Source organism: Egretta garzetta, unplaced genomic scaffold (genome assembly GCF_000687185.1).
Source record: "Egretta garzetta isolate BGI_Z169 unplaced genomic scaffold, ASM68718v1 scaffold143, whole genome shotgun sequence".
NCBI classification, from domain to species: domain Eukaryota; kingdom Metazoa; phylum Chordata; class Aves; order Pelecaniformes; family Ardeidae; genus Egretta; species Egretta garzetta.
Window position 1 is genome coordinate 1,065,242 of NW_009259310.1, and position 16,444 is coordinate 1,081,685.

At 48.1% G+C, this 16,444-nt stretch overlaps 1 protein-coding gene across 1 annotated transcript; it reads left to right on the forward strand.

Annotated features, from left to right (window-relative positions):
• The first annotated feature begins 357 nt into the window (after nucleotides 1–357).
• On the forward strand, nucleotides 358–15,963 carry NOXA1 (NADPH oxidase activator 1). Its single transcript, XM_035891900.1, has 15 exons — nucleotides 358–531; nucleotides 1,888–1,970; nucleotides 3,086–3,194; nucleotides 5,397–5,531; nucleotides 6,576–6,683; nucleotides 8,879–8,938; nucleotides 9,530–9,567; nucleotides 10,264–10,405; nucleotides 11,827–11,880; nucleotides 13,163–13,235; nucleotides 13,410–13,468; nucleotides 14,387–14,556; nucleotides 15,256–15,361; nucleotides 15,449–15,572; nucleotides 15,790–15,963. The coding sequence occupies exons 1-15, from the start codon at nucleotides 358–360 to the stop codon at nucleotides 15,885–15,887; spliced, it is 1,533 nt and encodes a 510-aa protein (XP_035747793.1). The 3' UTR covers nucleotides 15,888–15,963.
• Nucleotides 15,964–16,444: the final 481 nt, after the last annotated feature.

Here is a 16,444-nt window from a genome sequence, read left to right on the forward strand (position 1 = left end):
AACCCTGGCCTGGACGACGTCCTGTGCCCCCTGCTCTGGGTGAGCCTGCTTGAGCAGGGGGGTAGCACTGGGTGATGCCCAGAGGGCCCTGCCAGCCCCTGCTGGTCTGGGATTGATTCTGTGTGATTCTGTCGATGGAGGGCCTTGCCTCTCTCCCCCAGAGGCGCTGGGCCCCTCGCCCGCCTTCCCCCGGGCTCTGGGTCCCAGCGGGCGGCTCCCCCGCCCGGCAGAGCCGAGGCCAGCTGAGGAAGGAGGGGAGCGGGCGGGGAAGTCCGGCCGCCTCCGCCCGCTCCCGCCCGCCGGCAGGTGAGGTGAGGCGCGGCGGGGAGGCGGGCAGGGCGCCAGGCGCCGCGGGCCATGGCGTACCGGGAGCTGGTGAGGCGCTGGCACCAGGGCGTCCTGGCAGCCGACGGCGGGGCCTGGGAGGCCGCCCTGGACATCTTCGACAGCATCCCGGAGCCGCCGTCCAGGATCTGCTTCAACGTGGGTTGCGTGCAGCTGCTGGCAGGACGGCCCGAGGCGGCCCTGCGGGTGAGAGGGCCCGGCGGGCCGGGAAGGCCACAGGGGTGACGGGGGGAGGCTGGAACGGGCGGCACGACTTCCCCGCTTCAGTTTCGGAGTGACTAACGCTGAAACTGCGACTGTGAAGGACGCGGCGTTCCTCATCGCGCCGGAAAGCAGAGGGGGATGGAGCCCCACGGCCCTGGGCCTGGCCCCGCGGGCGGCCGAGGCTGCCAAAGAGAAGCCGGGGCAGGCGGGTGAGCGCCCCGAGGAAAAGCCTTTTTATTACAGCACCTTGCACCTCCGGCGGGCTGGCATTTAAGCTGTTTATTAATGATAGTGAGAAAAACTCGCGCTGTGTCGGAGTGGCTGGCGCAGAGCCATGGAGCTCCAGGCAGAGCAACTGCTGTAAAGGACAGCAGCGAGCACGGCACAACAGTGCCCGAGAGCCTCTTTTTTAGCCCTGATGAACGGGCTTCAACTGCGAAGCTCAGCTATACTTCCGCATAGGTCAATGGTTGGTTGCTTATTTTTTGTCTTTGATAGCACAGTAAAGCAGACCATTAAAGCAAGGTGTGCTGTCAGAGCTGTGGGAGAAGCCAGCTGCCACCTCGCCAAGAGTCACAGTCACTCCCTGACCTCCTGCAACACATTTTCACCCCTGCAACCCTATCCCTGTTTAGGCACTAACAAGAAAATCCAGAGTTTCAGGCTCAATTCATTATCTACCTGCCATCTCTTTGAAAAAATAAGTGAAGGAGCACACCTCCTAGCTTCCTCAGAAAGACATTAAGACAGTTTTCCCAGCACAGTGTTACTTAGCACAGTATTACTTTGAACCATCAGCCATGAGCTGCTACCAGCTTTGCTAATACTTGCCTGTATTTAGCTTGGAAACTGGACCAGAAATATTGGCTTGCAGGCACAGCACAAAGTCCTTCAGCTTTCTCCCTTGCACCCCTTCGCATACTCATCACCACAGGCTGCTTAGGCCAGCCCTCCCTGTTTGGTCTGGCCCCAGCGTTCCCACTGTCAGGGCAAACTCTGCTCCAGGCAACATGGTTTTCTCATTACAAGATGCTGGATGGCAAATGTATCTCATTTGTTATGTTATTGTTACCTCGTTTTCCAAAAGAAGGATAAAAACCTGAAGCTCAACTCGTACAGAGCCAAGACCTGAAAGATGACGTGGAGCTGCCTCCCACCCCTCAGCTCAGATTGCAGCCCTGTGCTCATCAGTCCAGAGGAGCTGATCACAAGCCCAGAGATGGCTTCTGCACCCAGTGCGAGTGCAGCCTGGACATGGCTGGCTGGATGCATACACCCAGGCATCAACAGGGGAGGTCGTAACTGATCCTTGGGATGTGTCTGTGTTTTTCTCCTTAGGCGTTTGATAAAACCGTTGCGAAGGACAACTCCCTTGCTGTTGGCTACTTCCAGAGAGGGTTTGTCCATCTGCAGCTGGAAATGTGAGTGAGACACATATCCATTTCAGTCTTCAGTTTTGTCCTTTTAGTCATACTTCATTCCTAAACCTAAATGATTCTGTGATTGTAAAATTCACTTCTTCCAGCAATCTTAAACAGTTCAGTTATTCACTTTCCTGTTACTTTCCCCATATTTTCCAGACCTTTATTTCCACAAAATTACTATCTTTATTTCTGAGAGGGAGTTAAAGTGAGCAGTTCTGGATTCACAGATGGCCTGTCAAGCAGCTAAATGCTTTGTGCCTCTGACAGCAGAGCTGTAGTCAGGGATGGCAGAGCCCTGGCCGGCACGCTGGAGCTGCTCTGCTCTGCTCCCAGCACTGTGTCGCAGCTGGCAGAAGTGGAGCAAGCTTGCACTGAGCACACGCACTGTGCAGCAGGTCAGAGGCTGCACAGCTTGCAGACTGGCCCCCCACCCGAGGAGGTGACAGCCACCAGCACCCCATGGCTCCTTCCCTCATCAGATGCTGCTCCCACCTGCCCACATCCACCTGGACACCTTCTCTTGGCCAAGCTCACTGGCTCTTGGTCGGGTGCACAGCCCTTCCTGGACCCATCGTTTCACCACCTGCAGCCTCAGTGGGAACCTGCTTTGATTTCAGTTGCATAGCTGGTGTAAATTCAGACTAGTTCCCTTATCCTTAGACTTTCTCTAAATTTCTGCTCACATTGGTCTGCTCATGCATGTACACTCATCAGCAGCAGGGGTATCCTAGCCCTCGCTTCTCCTCTGAGACATCTGCTGGGACAAAACTGCCAACAGCAAGCTGGGTAAGGAGGTCACAGCATTTGTTAATCTCTGTTCTTTACAGTTTCTCCTTCTTGGAACTGCAACTATTTCAGGTATCAAAACGTACTATTCATCCCAATCATTAAAACTGTGCAGATAATCCCAGACACACCACATTTGTTTTGTTCTAACTACCCACAAGGAGAGGACAAGGAATTTTCTGTGGTCACAAGATGACACACATCTCCGGTGCCGCTCTCCTCGTCCAGGCTGCAGAGAACATCACTTTTTTTGCTAGCTTGATTTTTCAACTTCTTAGAGGCTTCAGCTTTTTCAGTCTCAATTCCTCCTGTTCCCTGCACTGTAGGTACGAAGAAGCTCTCTCTGACTATCACATGGCCTTCAGTCATCTAAGAAAAAATCCCTTCATCGATTACAAGCAGCTGGGGCTGAGGCACATACTCTACGCATGGGAGGTAAGAATCAAGCAGTCTCAGCAGTCCTTCCCTTCTGCTGGGGGTATTCACCAGGTGTTCAGCAGTAGGCATTAGTAACCCAAGAGCTTTCTAAGACAGTACATTATAACAGTAAAAACTTTCTGCTTGCACTTGCTTTTTTTAAAGGAACTTAATCATGAAAGTCATAGAACAATGTCGTCTCTGAAGAGTGTGGCAAACTAACCACTTTGAAAAGTGAAACTGTTGAGAGCACAGGAGTTTGTATGTTGTAGTTTTTTAGCTTATCTCTGCATGTGATGTTTATGCTTACATGTAAATATGCACGTAAGTTTTGTGAACTCCTCAGCTCTAAAAGCTGAAATAGGTTGAAATATAGACAGATGGGAACAAAGCTGGTCCATAATGAAGATGCTGAGAAACTTATGTGCATGAAAGCCTGTCTTTCCAACGGTAGCAAGTGGCCTTAACATGACCTCTGTGTTTCACTCTACACACTGGGCTGCAAGCTGTGTTTTGCTTCTGTAACACTTCCCTCTGCAGCTCTTAACACTGTTACTGCAGGAGTCAACCTGCCACATCCTGTTCAAAAAAAGATCTAAGTCTGAACTGATTGTAAATATTTGTAATATTTGGAATGTAATACTCCTAGAAACTGTACTTTACTGCAAGGGTTCATTTTGTCATCTGTCCTGAGTCCACACCACTGAGGTATTGTATAACTCAAGTCAAGCGTGCCCAGAAACCATTCCTTCAGTCTCGGTTGATTTTCATGCACCTTATACCTGGCAGTCAGAAGCTATTCTTGGCATCTGTGGTATTACTCAAACCTCATTGTTTTTAATAGTTTCAGTGCCACAGCACTGTCTTCTCTGAGCTCACACGCACTTAGAAACCATAGGTTCCCTTGGAAAGGCACAGGGCTGCAGGAGTGCCCCGGGGCCATTGGGAGGAGGTTGGTACCCTTTCAGGTACCAGCACACAGGTCCTCGCTCTGCATGCCCTAGGCATTGCCAGGACACATGCACTCACTGTGGTGGCACTCCGGACTCAGGATTTGCATCCCGATTTGATTGTATCTCACTCTTACGTAACTGCCACTCATTTTTCAAAATACATAAACATAATCCTCCTGCAGAACTGTGCCATTAGCTTTCCTCACGCGTGGCCTCTCACATGCTGCACCTGATCCTCTCAAGGGAAGGGGATATGCTGTATGGTTTGAAAATGTGGAAGTATTTGCCTTTTGCAAGGCTATAGTACTCCTGAGCTGAGTGAGAACTGCTGCCTTGCCTCTCTGAGAGGGAACGTCTCTGGAGTTCCTGTAGATATTCAGGATGGCTCTTCGTCACCACCACCCCCAGACAGCAGTCTTCTACTGTCATGATTAAGGAGTGAAGGAAAAGCATCCTATTAGCTGTACCTCTGTCCCAATCACTGCTTGCATCCAGATACCACAAAGTAATTTGCAAGCTGATAGCCCTATCATACAAGATAACAACATATTTGACAGCCAGTCTGTTAGGCCACACTTCTGCCTTGTAGGCCAGCAGCTTTTCCATGCTCTGAATGTTGGCCAGTGACAAGAGATCTCCCACTCTTAATTCAGCATATAGATCCAGGCTTCCCAACACCCGGTCTGTAATACTCCCACACTTTGCCAGTTCACCACTGAACATACTTACATGCTGCTAAACAGTAACAAGCTACAGCTGACAATTTGCACATTCACAGCCCACTACAATGTGGAATAGTTTCAGTTAAGTTATTTTCCAATGAAAGGGAGTCAGGATTACTCTGCACAGCAAAAAATATCACCTAGTCACATACAGAAAAAAAAAAAACCCAACCATGCAACTTGCCAAGAAAATCCTTACTGGCCTTTCAGGTGCAGGAAAGATAAAAGTAAAACTTGTGTGGTTCCAGTCTGCATCTGGTGTTCCCCATACCTCTCCTTGCCTTGAGCAGAGCTAGCAGCTCTAGCACACCCAGGAACCAGCTGGGAGGTACAGCTTTTACCTCTTTCCACTCTGATTATGAAGTTTTTTCAGCGGTGCTGCTCAGAGTGCTTTTCCTGTGGCCAGTGGGGAGTAGATTGTTCCGGCTGCTGCATCTGTGGTGTTTCAGTGCCTGGTCCCTGTTTCTTGGCTGAATTCAGTAAGTGCGTTGGGTGTCTGCTCGGTCTCAGCCCTCTGAGCTCTGCTCCCTCCTTGCCTGCCCTAGGTGCTGTACAGCACTGCAGCAGTGCAGTGCCGGCTGCAGCAGTGGCAGGAGGCCAGAGCCACCCTACATAAGGCCATTGTGTGGAGACCTGAAGGAAGAACAGGAATCCTGGACCTGGCCCTTGAGCGGGTGCAGGTAAGACCACCTCTATGAGTTCCTGGGTATGTGTATTGGGCTTAAGAGACCAGAATGTGCTCATTGTTGTATGTTTGGGTTTTCCTGTCTGCCCACCACCTTAGTGACCTGGTAAGAGAGTCTAAGCCGTTTGTATGCAATGCTCTACCAAATTAGTGCTTCAGCTAATCAAGTAGCTCCATCACCCCCAGGTGCTTCACGCCACAGAAACACTGTAGTGGAGAATTATGGGACAACCTCTCAGGCTGGAGAGTTTACTTTCTAGTCCCTGCTGTTCAGGAGCTTAGTTCTATTCATACTTGATCTCTAAACAAGTTGCCTTACACAGTGTTTAAGTGCAGATTTGGAGGGTCTCTGTTTTCATTATATTGGCTGACTTTTTTGAGTCCCTTTGGCCTCAATGACAATTGGTGGCAGCTCAGATATTAATGACAATCACATTTATTGTTGAAGTAGAGCGTAAAATTGTTTCCAGGATTGGTTCTAAATAATAGCCTCTTGATAGACTTTTATGACTAGGAACAACTTGCAGATCTCCAATTTACTCTTCCTGGAGGGTTCATTATTTTGCTGCCTCCATACTTCCTTATCTTATTTGTATCCTTTCTAAGGAACGATCACTTTTTTTTAATCTGATCATCTCTTCTAGCATCATGTTTGTCCTTTACATTAGTGTATTATTTATATTTTCTATTAGCATGCTTCTCAGTGGTTGAACAGAGGAGAAAAAAAAAAACAGCTGAAGTCAAATAGAAAACCTTCTTAGAGATTTGTTTAATAAACCCTACTCCACTACACTCCCTTCCCATGCCAACAGACTTGTCTTTGACTCAACACTGGGTACTGGCTGCTGAGCTCTTAGGTTGCATGTGCTTGTTAAACCTGAGTGACCTTTTTCCAGTTCACAGCCATAATTTTTGCCCCAGTGTCTTCCTGGAGCTGATCTTGCCCACGCAGAGAAGTTATACTGCAAATTTTCACTGCTGCTGTATTTCATCTAATATTAATTGATGGGTTTTCCTTTATCTGCTTTCCTTGCCCCAGGACCATCTGTTCTTAGAGCCCATGCAGGTTCCTCTCGGGGAATTTTTCAGACCACGAAAGAAGGAAGTTGAACAGCTGGATTCAAAAGATTTCCTGGGTAAACCCAAGGTAACAGATAACTTTGAGAATAGGTTTGAATCTTCTGCATGGCAATGCTCAGCTTAATTCCTGGAATTTTGTAACTGTGTATTGAGTCTATCAACCTGCAATTAACATGTTGCTTTTCCCCCTACCTGCTTTATAATTTTCTTTAAGAATGCGTGTGTGTTTATTATATTTCCCATGAAACAAAAGCAAATCAAAACATTAATTCTCCTAGTGAATAAAAAATGTCAAGCTAGTGATGTTTTAAAGATAAAGTGTTTGTGCCTAACTTGCTATCTAGATTTACAGTGTTGTGTTCATAGTCACCTGCTTCAAAAATTGTTTTGTGTGTCTGGCTGGTCATTTCTAACCCTGTTATGAAGGTCATACCGACTGCTGGTAGAGGGGACCTGCTGCATTACTTGAAGTTATGGCCTAAGTTTATATTACATGATTTTGATGCATGACAGTATCATTATGCAGTAATCTGCAATGGGATTAATGAGACCCAGTTGTGTAGTGCCTGAGATGGTATTGAAGCTGGTGCTATGATTATGACTTTGTGTTACGACATTATTTTCCAACCCAATTTTTCTTCCTCTTGAAATATTGCCAGTGTATATCCTTATCCCAGCTGATATTAAGGACCTGGTTGTGCCTTAAATTGACATTAAAGTTTACATTTTAGGGTCAGAGAATTATTAATTATAGATTTTGAAAAGAGAATTCATAAGATGCAAAATGGTACTGCTGGCTCATGTTGAGTACAAACCTCTTGTTGGACAAATTGCACAAGGTTTTGATATATGGATGTTTCATACTAGTAGGCAAGATTGCCAGAAAGTAAGCGAACCAACACTAAGTAATCAAGAACATGCCATTACAAAATGTTCTGTGGTCTATTTATTTTCACAAATGTAATTGAATTTTAATTATTTATGATTCTTTTTTTTATGCTGTGATATTCCATAAAAATAATGAAGTCTTCATAATACAAGACCTTTCTACAGCTCAATCATTAAATCTTAGCTGAGAAGTGTGGTAAGAATGCCAAATTACTAGTAGGAATTCTTATTCTTGAATTTGGTTGATTGTATGGCTCTGTTGTACATTTGTCTGTCTTTAATCTGTATACCTTTTGGACCAAAGCCCAAGTCCACTTCTGTTTTGTAGTTGTCTGCGGCTACATGTAATATGAATTAAAGTACCTAAAGGGTGGGGGGTGCACACTCGCAAAACAGCTGGATTCTCTTAAAAGAGGTGTTGCCAGAGGAAAATGATCACATATTGTCCTGTTCTGGATGATATGCAAATCTCTTCTGTGTCTAGGAAACAAGATTCATACATCCCTGGAGGTATTCAGAAGACGTGTAGATGTGGCACTTAGGGACATGGTTTAGTGGTGGGCTTGGCAGTGTGAGGTTTACTATTGGCCTTAATGATCTTAAAGGTCTTTTCAACCTAAACGATTCTATGATTCTATGAACAAACATGTGATCGTTAAGATTAACAGCAAGCAGATTAAAATCCTACCTTCTGACATCTCCAGAGAGCATTACTGTTGGCCGCTCCACTGGTAGAGACACAAGAGCAGGATTGTCAGGGCTTGCAGCCAGTCAAGGCATCTGGGACTAAGAAGCCAAAATTTGTGAGAATTGCCACCTCTTCTATCAAAACTGCACTTTGGTGTTAAAAAGCCTTCCCAATCCTGGTCACTTTAAACTCTGAAAAAGCTGAGCAGGTACTTAGGGAACCCCATGGTTGTCCTTTTGCTGACAGTGGCATTGTCAAGAGAAGTGCATTCCTCCAGCGCACTCCTCCTCACTGCTGCATTCCCAGTGGGACAGGCGGGCACTTGGGAGACAAATGCTTTGTCACATCCTTTAATGCAAGTCAGCAGAGAACTCCTCTGTTCCCTTCTGCAACCAGTGCAATCAGCAGAAGTGCTAGAGGCCAGAGAGCTCTGACATGAATAAAGGGAAGGGAAAGTAATTAATTTACGTACTTGTAAAGAAACCTTGGAAAGACTAAAAACAAAGGGATAACAACAGTTGAAACTGTTTTGGGAATCCAGCTCTGCTTTTTCTGCTATATGCATGGCTCTACTTTGTCTGACTTTAGGATGTCAGAAGGAAATGGGTCTGAATAGATAACCTGGCATGAAGTTTGAGAGTCTCTTCATCCAACCTGGATTCAGTCATTACTTTGTCCTCCGACAGGTGATCTCATCCATCATTCCCAATGATGAGTACATTGGCTTCGAGCCTCTCAGGCCTCAGGTGAGCAGGACATAGCTATGAAAGGAGGAATGGAGCTGGCTTGGAGCTCCACATAGGGCCTCAGATCTTAACACCATCAGGGTAAGAATATATTATTGAAAAAAAACGGTGCAATATCAGACCAGATTCACAGGGCCTTTCAAAGCCAGGTGGTGGGCTTCAGCACTGGCTGGAAGGGACTCAGTGATGTGAGTCTCCAGCCCTTTGAAGATGCATTTTTGTCTCTTCACCATGTCAAAACAGCAGTGGAGACTTTGCTAGGCTCCACATGCATTCACCCAGCACTTTAGTAAATTCGTCAGCATAAGCGTGTCTGGCTTGCACTGTAATAGGAGTTTCTTAGAACCAAGGGTAAGGGAAAAATTTGGTTACTCACCTACTTATGGGATAAAGAGGGAGAGGGAGAAATAGAAGGCACATCCTGGTAAGGTGTGGAGCAGCAGACTTCTGTCTGGGTGCTGTTGTGTGACAAATGTGGTCAAAAGTAAAGACAAAATAGCACAGTGTGGTATTCAGAGGGACAGCAAATAAGATGGCACTGTTGCTATATAAGGTACTGTTCTAAATAGATGCTGTTGTTCCCCCCCACAGAAACAGGGCTTTTATGAACCCAGTGTTGAAGCTCTGCGGTAAGTTTTCAGTTCTATCCTGGTCTAATTCTTCTCTTGCTATTTCTGTTCAGAAGGTCATGTTTTGTTCTCTGATGTCTTTGTTTGAAGGCTCTGTGGGTTTCACACCCAATTCTCGGCAAGGGTGGAGTGAATGACAAATATGCAAAGGCTTGTGTGGCTGCAAAAGACACTGCGGTTCAGTAGCACCTCTCATGCAATAATCTCAGGGCAGTTTGCAGGAGTTGATTCAGTAGTCTTGGGAGAGGCATGCATGGTGCCATGGTTGGGGAATGGAAGCAGAGAGAGGTTGTGGCAGAGGGTGCTCAGCCGTCCCATCCTAGTTCTCAGGACAGGGCTCCAAATACTCACTCCCAGCCATGCTGTCTTGAGCCAATATCAGCCCTGGTTCAGCAAACAAGAAAGTAATTTCTTTTGGTGATATTGTACTAACAGTACTTCAGGGCTGAGTTTAATTGTTTTGTTATGGAGATGTTTATCAGTATAATGAAAATGGGGCAGCTGCATTTGGGAAATCAGCATTTTCCAAGCTCCTTTTGTTCCCAGTTGGACCAAAGAGTAGCAATGGAAATCACAATTTCCCAACACCTGAAACTTTTGGCATGTGCCAGTTTGGATCAGTCAGTGTTCTGGATCAAAGCCAGCCAGCACCAGAACTCCAGGGTTAGTAAAGATGCTCTCCTTCTCTCTTTCCAGAGACAGTGAGTCAGGCTACTACCGAGTTTTGTCCCATTATTACACTGAGGACTCAGAGAAGTTGGTGGTGAAAGCCAGCAGTTTGGTCTTTGTGCTGACGAAAGGAGTAGATGGCTGGGCTACAGCCATACACGATGGACAGGTAAGGAAAATGGGTGGGCTTTCCAGCCCATCCCCACCAGCAGAGAGACCATGGCCCTGCCTCAGAACAGGAGCTTGCTGCAACCCTCTGAGCACATTTCTTGGGGACCCACCTGTAGCACTGCAGAGCAGAGGATGAGTTCAGGAGCTCATTTCTACAGACCATAGACCTAACCATAGATTTCTCTGACGCTTGGTTCCCACCAGCTTCTGCCATTCATCTCTGTAGCTCCACAAGGGCATCTTTTGGGCACTTGCGCTCTCCACCATGCAGGATCCTATTGTAGAATTGTGTAGGATAGCAGATCTCACCAAGGACTACCATTTAGAGCAGTATTTGTCACCTGAGAGGCTCTACGGGAGACAACCTGGCGTGTAGTGCCTCTGTTAAATTAACTTTGGGAAGGCTTGGGGAGGGTTTCAGCTGTGCAGGCAGGTTTTATAAAGGGCTCTAGAGAAGACCTAAGGAATTTAAGCCCAGCAAATCTGAAATCTTTCTGCAGACTAGGGAACTATAGTGTAAACAGATTGAATAGAAACAGATAAATGTGACAACATGGAAAATCTTTTGTTGACAGAAGCCATTTCTCACATGTCTACTGAAGTTCTTTGAAAGAGCTGGTGCATACCTGGATTAGGTTGAGCCAGTGAATGTATTACCTGCCTATATTTCCGAATAAAGTCAAAAGATTCTTCACAAGACCATTGAAAAAACAGTGAGCTGTTTGAGCAAGAGAGGTGGTGCTCTGGGGACTGATAACAGATTAAAATATAGAAATAAAGGGTGGGCATAAATGAACAGGTTTTTCTTTCTTTCTTTTTTTTTTTTTTTTTTTTTTTAAAGAAAGGATGTCCCCACAGAGAATTTGCTGCAAGCTAAGCATTTAGCATGTTCGTACGTGATACAGTAATAGGGATAGTGATACAGTGCTGCTTAAGGTGACCATGTTCCATGACAGACAATCAAACCATTCAGTGTAGCCTGAAGCATCTGGAGGTAACAGTGAACAATTACAGAAGTATTTGAATGTGCTGGTTGATTGCCCAGTGAAGTGTCAGATGAAAGTAAAAGTAAAAAAAAAAAAGCAAAACAATAGACACTGGGAAGGAAAAAGCATAATTGCTCACAATGATGAGTTGAAATTAATAGCTCTATAGCAGTGATTGTCAGAAGACACATAAATGCTGCTGGACTGGTGTCTCTCAACATCCCTGCTGCTCTCTTCCCAAGCATCCATTTTACCCAACCCTGGGCCCTTCATAGGCACACTTGTGTTGCAGTAGGGTGAGCAGGCAGCAGTGTTTTGCAAGGGCAGAAGCAGTGCAGTGTGGGGCTCACAGATACTGGGGCTGGGTGGGCTGGGGCTGCATCTGCCGCAGCGGCAGCTCCTATCTCATTCCACTCTGCTTTGTGTCCCACAGAAGCTGCACATACCGAGCTCTCTCCTGGAGCCTGCCACAAAGATGGATAAATGGGTGAGCTGACACCTTGCAACCAGGAGTGAGGAAGGAACCAAGAAATACATTTGGGATGTTTGTAAGATTATCACAGGATAGAACAAACATGTGAGAGAAACATAGAGTATTTCAGCTCAGACACCTTGAGTGAAGACCAAGTGCTCTTGGACTGGAACAACAGAATAGTTAAGAGCAGAAAAAATGTTGTTTGGTTTTGTTTGGTTGGTTGGGGGTTTTTTTTCTGTACATTGGAACTCTTTACAGCAAAATCTGGGGGCCTGGACACGTATCCAGGCCACAGTGTCTTGCATCACAGCCTGACCTAGGTGCTGTTGTCTCTTACTTGCTGTGGGCTGATGGAGCACACAAAGAGGAGCAGCTGCCACAGCTCTCCTGACCCACAGTAACTTGTTGAGCCACTGGGACACAATGATGAGTTTGAGGCACGTGTTTGTCCAGCCTGCTCCTGTGATGTCTGCAGCTGCTAGATGTAGCACAGAAGTGGAGTGAGGAGTGCTCAGGCGTTCTAGTTCACCGGTAGAGCGAGAGCAGGTTAATCTCCTGCAGTGGGATAGTAATATCTTACACAGATATTGCTTTTTGCCTTGAGGCCATGCGCCTAAGCCCTAAACCATCACCTTTGACTTAAGAAAACTTCCTTCATCTCCCATCTCCACCACAGGCATATCCACACATGAGCCAAATAATTTTAGGGACATGGTTTAGTGGTGGGATGGCAGGGTTTAGGTTAACGGTTGGACCTGGTGATCTTAAAGGTCTTTTCCAACCTAAATGATTATAGGATTTTATGATACTATGATTTTCTATCTGAACCCAGTGTGGAAAGGTGCAACTCAGACCCCTGTTTCATGTGAGAGATTTTGAAGCACGTGGTTGTTCTGATGTTGCTATGATTTTTTTTCTCTCCTCGGAGTGAATCCCTGGCCATAGCACACACATGGGCATTTGTTCCATGGATGTCTCACTGCAAACCAGCCCAAGTTCCCAAGTGAGCCGGCAGGTGGTAGGGAGAGCCCTCAGCACAGCGTGAGCAACCTCCCTCTCCTCCAGCAGCAACCCAGCAAAGGTCAGGAGGCCAAGGAAGTGTCCCACCAAACCTCTCATCACCCCTGCTATCCATGAGAGCTGCAGAGGCCATTGAGAGCCTGAGTGTTCTGCCTCATCCCATCAGTTAAGGAACTGGTCTCCCTGGGGCTCTGGGGTTACTCTGTCATGCATGCCAGCTTGCCCAGTCTCCAGTGTCTTCTGCTCACTCCTTTCTGATGTTGTTCTGTTACAGAAGATCAGCAATGGGATTCCCCTCCCTCCTGCCCAGGTGCCTCCCAGCCGACTCCATGTGAAGCAGAAGCCAGGTAGTCCTCTGGGCCACTGGGTGTGACGTGAGGCTGTGCTGCTTTAAGGGTCTGCGGAGAGGCCAGTTGCCCACTGCAGCTGTGGCTGCCTGTGCGCTAGCAGGTTGCAGAAGAGCTGCCGGGGGCCTCTGATGACTGCAGGCACTGTTCCTCTGCTCTTGTTTTCTTCTGCAGAATCTCCCAGGGGAGAAAATATCTCTGCAAATGATGCTAGTGCCCAAATGGACTTCAAGGTAAGGTGTTTCACAAGCTGAAGCTGGCACAGCCTCGAGAGATCAAGGCTGTGAAAAGTGCAAGATTCCTGGCCAGATACTCCAAAATTCCAGAGCTGCCCCAAAATCACTGGAAAAAACACTTCCACTGCCCATTTTCCCATTCTAAAGAGAGGCTCCCATGTGGTCTTCCCTCCACCACTCCCAAGTTTGTGACCATACAGTTTTGTGAGGCAGCCCAAGGTTAAGGTTTACCAGGGCAGTGCCCTTTTGCACCCTCCAAGGAGCCAAGAGCTCCAGACACAGCAGCATTCACAGGCATGCACTTTACAGCCCATTTTGTGAGAGAGCGAGCTGTCTTTGAACTACCTGCTGCCCTTTTCCCCTTCGTCCTGTGTGGCATTTTCTGTCCCTGTCACTCTGGGTACTGCAGTTCATTCATTTTTGGGTTCTTCTGGGATGATGTCCCCTGATGCACCAGCAACCACTGTGTGTGATAGAGCTGGAATTGCTCCTGTGTCTGCTTGAGGACAGCACCTCTCTGGCAGTGCCAGCTGCAGATCAGCTCCGCTCCCTTTGTCTTTGCCACCCCTCTTTGGAGTTATTTTTTGTCAGCTGCACTTCAGACAGAAGGCAGCAGAACATGGGGACTTGGCTGTACCTCTCTGGCTGGCTGGAGGAATTGGGGCCCTGCTCGTACACATTTGGGTTTGGGAGGTACCTGTGCAATTGGACCCAGAAATGGGCTTCCTGGGTCATGGGAGGAACATTCGGTCCCAGGCTTTGATTTTGTAGTTCCCCCTCTGAAATTCAGATCTGCATTTTGATGCTGTGCTGCCATTATGTGGTACCACTGAGACGAGGGGTTGCCTCTGTCACTTCTCTTGATACGAGAGCCCTGAATAACCAGACTGTCCATGGTGCTGCGTCTCTCAGCAGATCCCACTGACCTGCGGACAAGCTTCATCCAGCACAGACAGACCTGTTGTGCTGCGAGCGTGCTGCGAGTGCACCGTGGTGGTGAGGGCAGGCGAGGTGCCATCTCTGCTGGACCTGCGGGCTCTGCTGAGGGAGCGGTTCGGCCAGCAGGCAGAGCAGGGGAAGCTGAGGTATGATGCTGCGGCACAGCTGGGCCCTCTGGCACTCTTGGTGCATGAGTGTGTGTGTGACAGGGCAGCAGCAGCCATTCCCCTGAGGATACAGACCTGCCTCTGGTCTCCTGGGAACATTTAATTGGGGTCAGAGCACTCTAGCAGAGATTTAGCAAAGATGTGAACACACAGCCTTCCTTGCAGGGTGAACCTTACCATGGTTTTTGGGTTTTGAGGACAAGCTCCATGGGCTTTGGAGGCCCAAAGGGTCTTTCCCAGGAAATTGTACCATGGTCAGTAAATGGGGGGACAGAAGGAAAAACTCTGTGCAGATGCAGCTGCTGTATATTGGATTTTCTCTCCCTCAGCTCAGCCTTTGAGATACGGTAGGGTCAATGCAGAGCAATTTGGGAGTTGGTCCTGGGGTGAGGTCTCCCTGCCTGTGACATTCCTGGGGACACACAGTCAGTGTAGTCAGGAGAGTTTAGGATCTTCCCCTCAAGTAAGTGCATGAGGAGGTGACCATGTTGCTCCCTGACAGTGCCGTTTCTGCCCACTGAGCGTGCAGGGTGGCCCCATGTCATTGTGCAAGGTGACAAGCTCAGAGCTGGCTTACAAAGGGGGGTTTGAAGGTATCTGCAATGTTAGAGGGCTAGGCTTGCCTCAAAGTTTGGCTCTAAGTGAGGCGTTTTGAGCCATGTTAATGAACCCTTGCAGCTACAGGCACTGGGATGGCAAAGAAGTGGGTGCCGTTTCAGGAGAGGAGGATCTGGGGAAGATGTGGCAGCAGCTGACAGATGGCAGGCTGACGCTCTGCTGCCAGGTACGTGGGCTGTGACAAGCTTCCCTGCTGTGCTGGACTCGCATCTCTGCTTTACCTTGCAACCTCCATGCTGACTTTCTCCTGTAGGACTCGGACTCCCACTCGGGCAGACCCGTCCTCTATCGGATGCTGGCTCAGCACTCTTACCTTGCGCAGGGACCGGGGGACCTGGAGTTCAACAAGGGAGACGTGCTGGATATTCTTTCCGAAGGTAGCTCTCCAGTCCTGCCTGCAGGCTGTACTGGGACAGGCTTTTGGAGTAAGCTGTGGGGAGGGACTGGGCTCCTCCAGTCCTGTCTCAGGCTCATACTCTTAGGAGGTACAGGCTTGCACTGGGGTTTGCCCAGAGTTAAATTCCAGCCATGAAAACTTTCGCTAGCCCCACTTACATGGGCCAGGGCTCATCTTCCTCCTTTATGTTTTCCCAGTGAATGATGACTGGCTCGAAGGACGCTGCAGTGGCAAGATTGGCATCTTCCCAAAATGCTTTGCAACCCAGACTGGTTGTGGTGCTGCCTTCCTATAGCGAACAGGAGCCTGTTCCTGCCTGACTGCTCTGTCTCCCGGGTGGGAAACACCAGTCCCAGCTCATTCAGGCCACAGCCAGCACAGCTAGGAGCTCCGCTGAACCTGGACAGGAGATGTCCCCCACCCACAGATCCTATGGGGTCAGTTCCAGCAGTCCAATGGCATTTCCTCCAGCCTGTTCCCAGATGTGGCATTCTTACCTCTGTGCTTACACTGCCAAAGATGCGCCTGTGCAGGGCAGAGAGAAGAGGGGGAGGGATCTGGTATTTGGCTATGGAAAATGTCCATGTGGCAAGGGCTTGGCCTGCTGGGTGGGAAGAGGTTCCTCTGTGTGGAGGTCATCACCCCCTCTCCCTTGTTGCTCAGATTCAGCCTGGGAAGGCTGAGGCTTGCTCTAGTGAAATCAAGCTATCTGCTGTCTGCGAGCAGGGGGCAGAGCCCAGTTCCCCAGGCCCTTGGGCCACATATCTTTATCTCTGCCAGACAGAGAGATGCTGCTCTTTCGGAAGGCTTTCATAACCAGTGTGCAGGTATATGGGATAATACCCTGGGCTA

What these genes read in the sequence shown, in the direction of transcription:
- NOXA1 (XM_035891900.1), top strand. Translation starts at nt 358, where the DNA reads ATGGCGTACCGGGAGCTGGTGAGGCGCTGGCACCAGGGCGTCCTGGCA. An exon ending in TGGCCCTTGAGCGGGTGCAG is followed by an intron (nt 5,532 to 6,575) that starts GTAAGACCACCT and finishes TCCTTGCCCCAG; the next exon opens with GACCATCTGTTCTTAGAGCC. An exon ending in CAGCCATACACGATGGACAG is followed by an intron (nt 10,406 to 11,826) that starts GTAAGGAAAATG and finishes TGTGTCCCACAG; the next exon opens with AAGCTGCACATACCGAGCTC.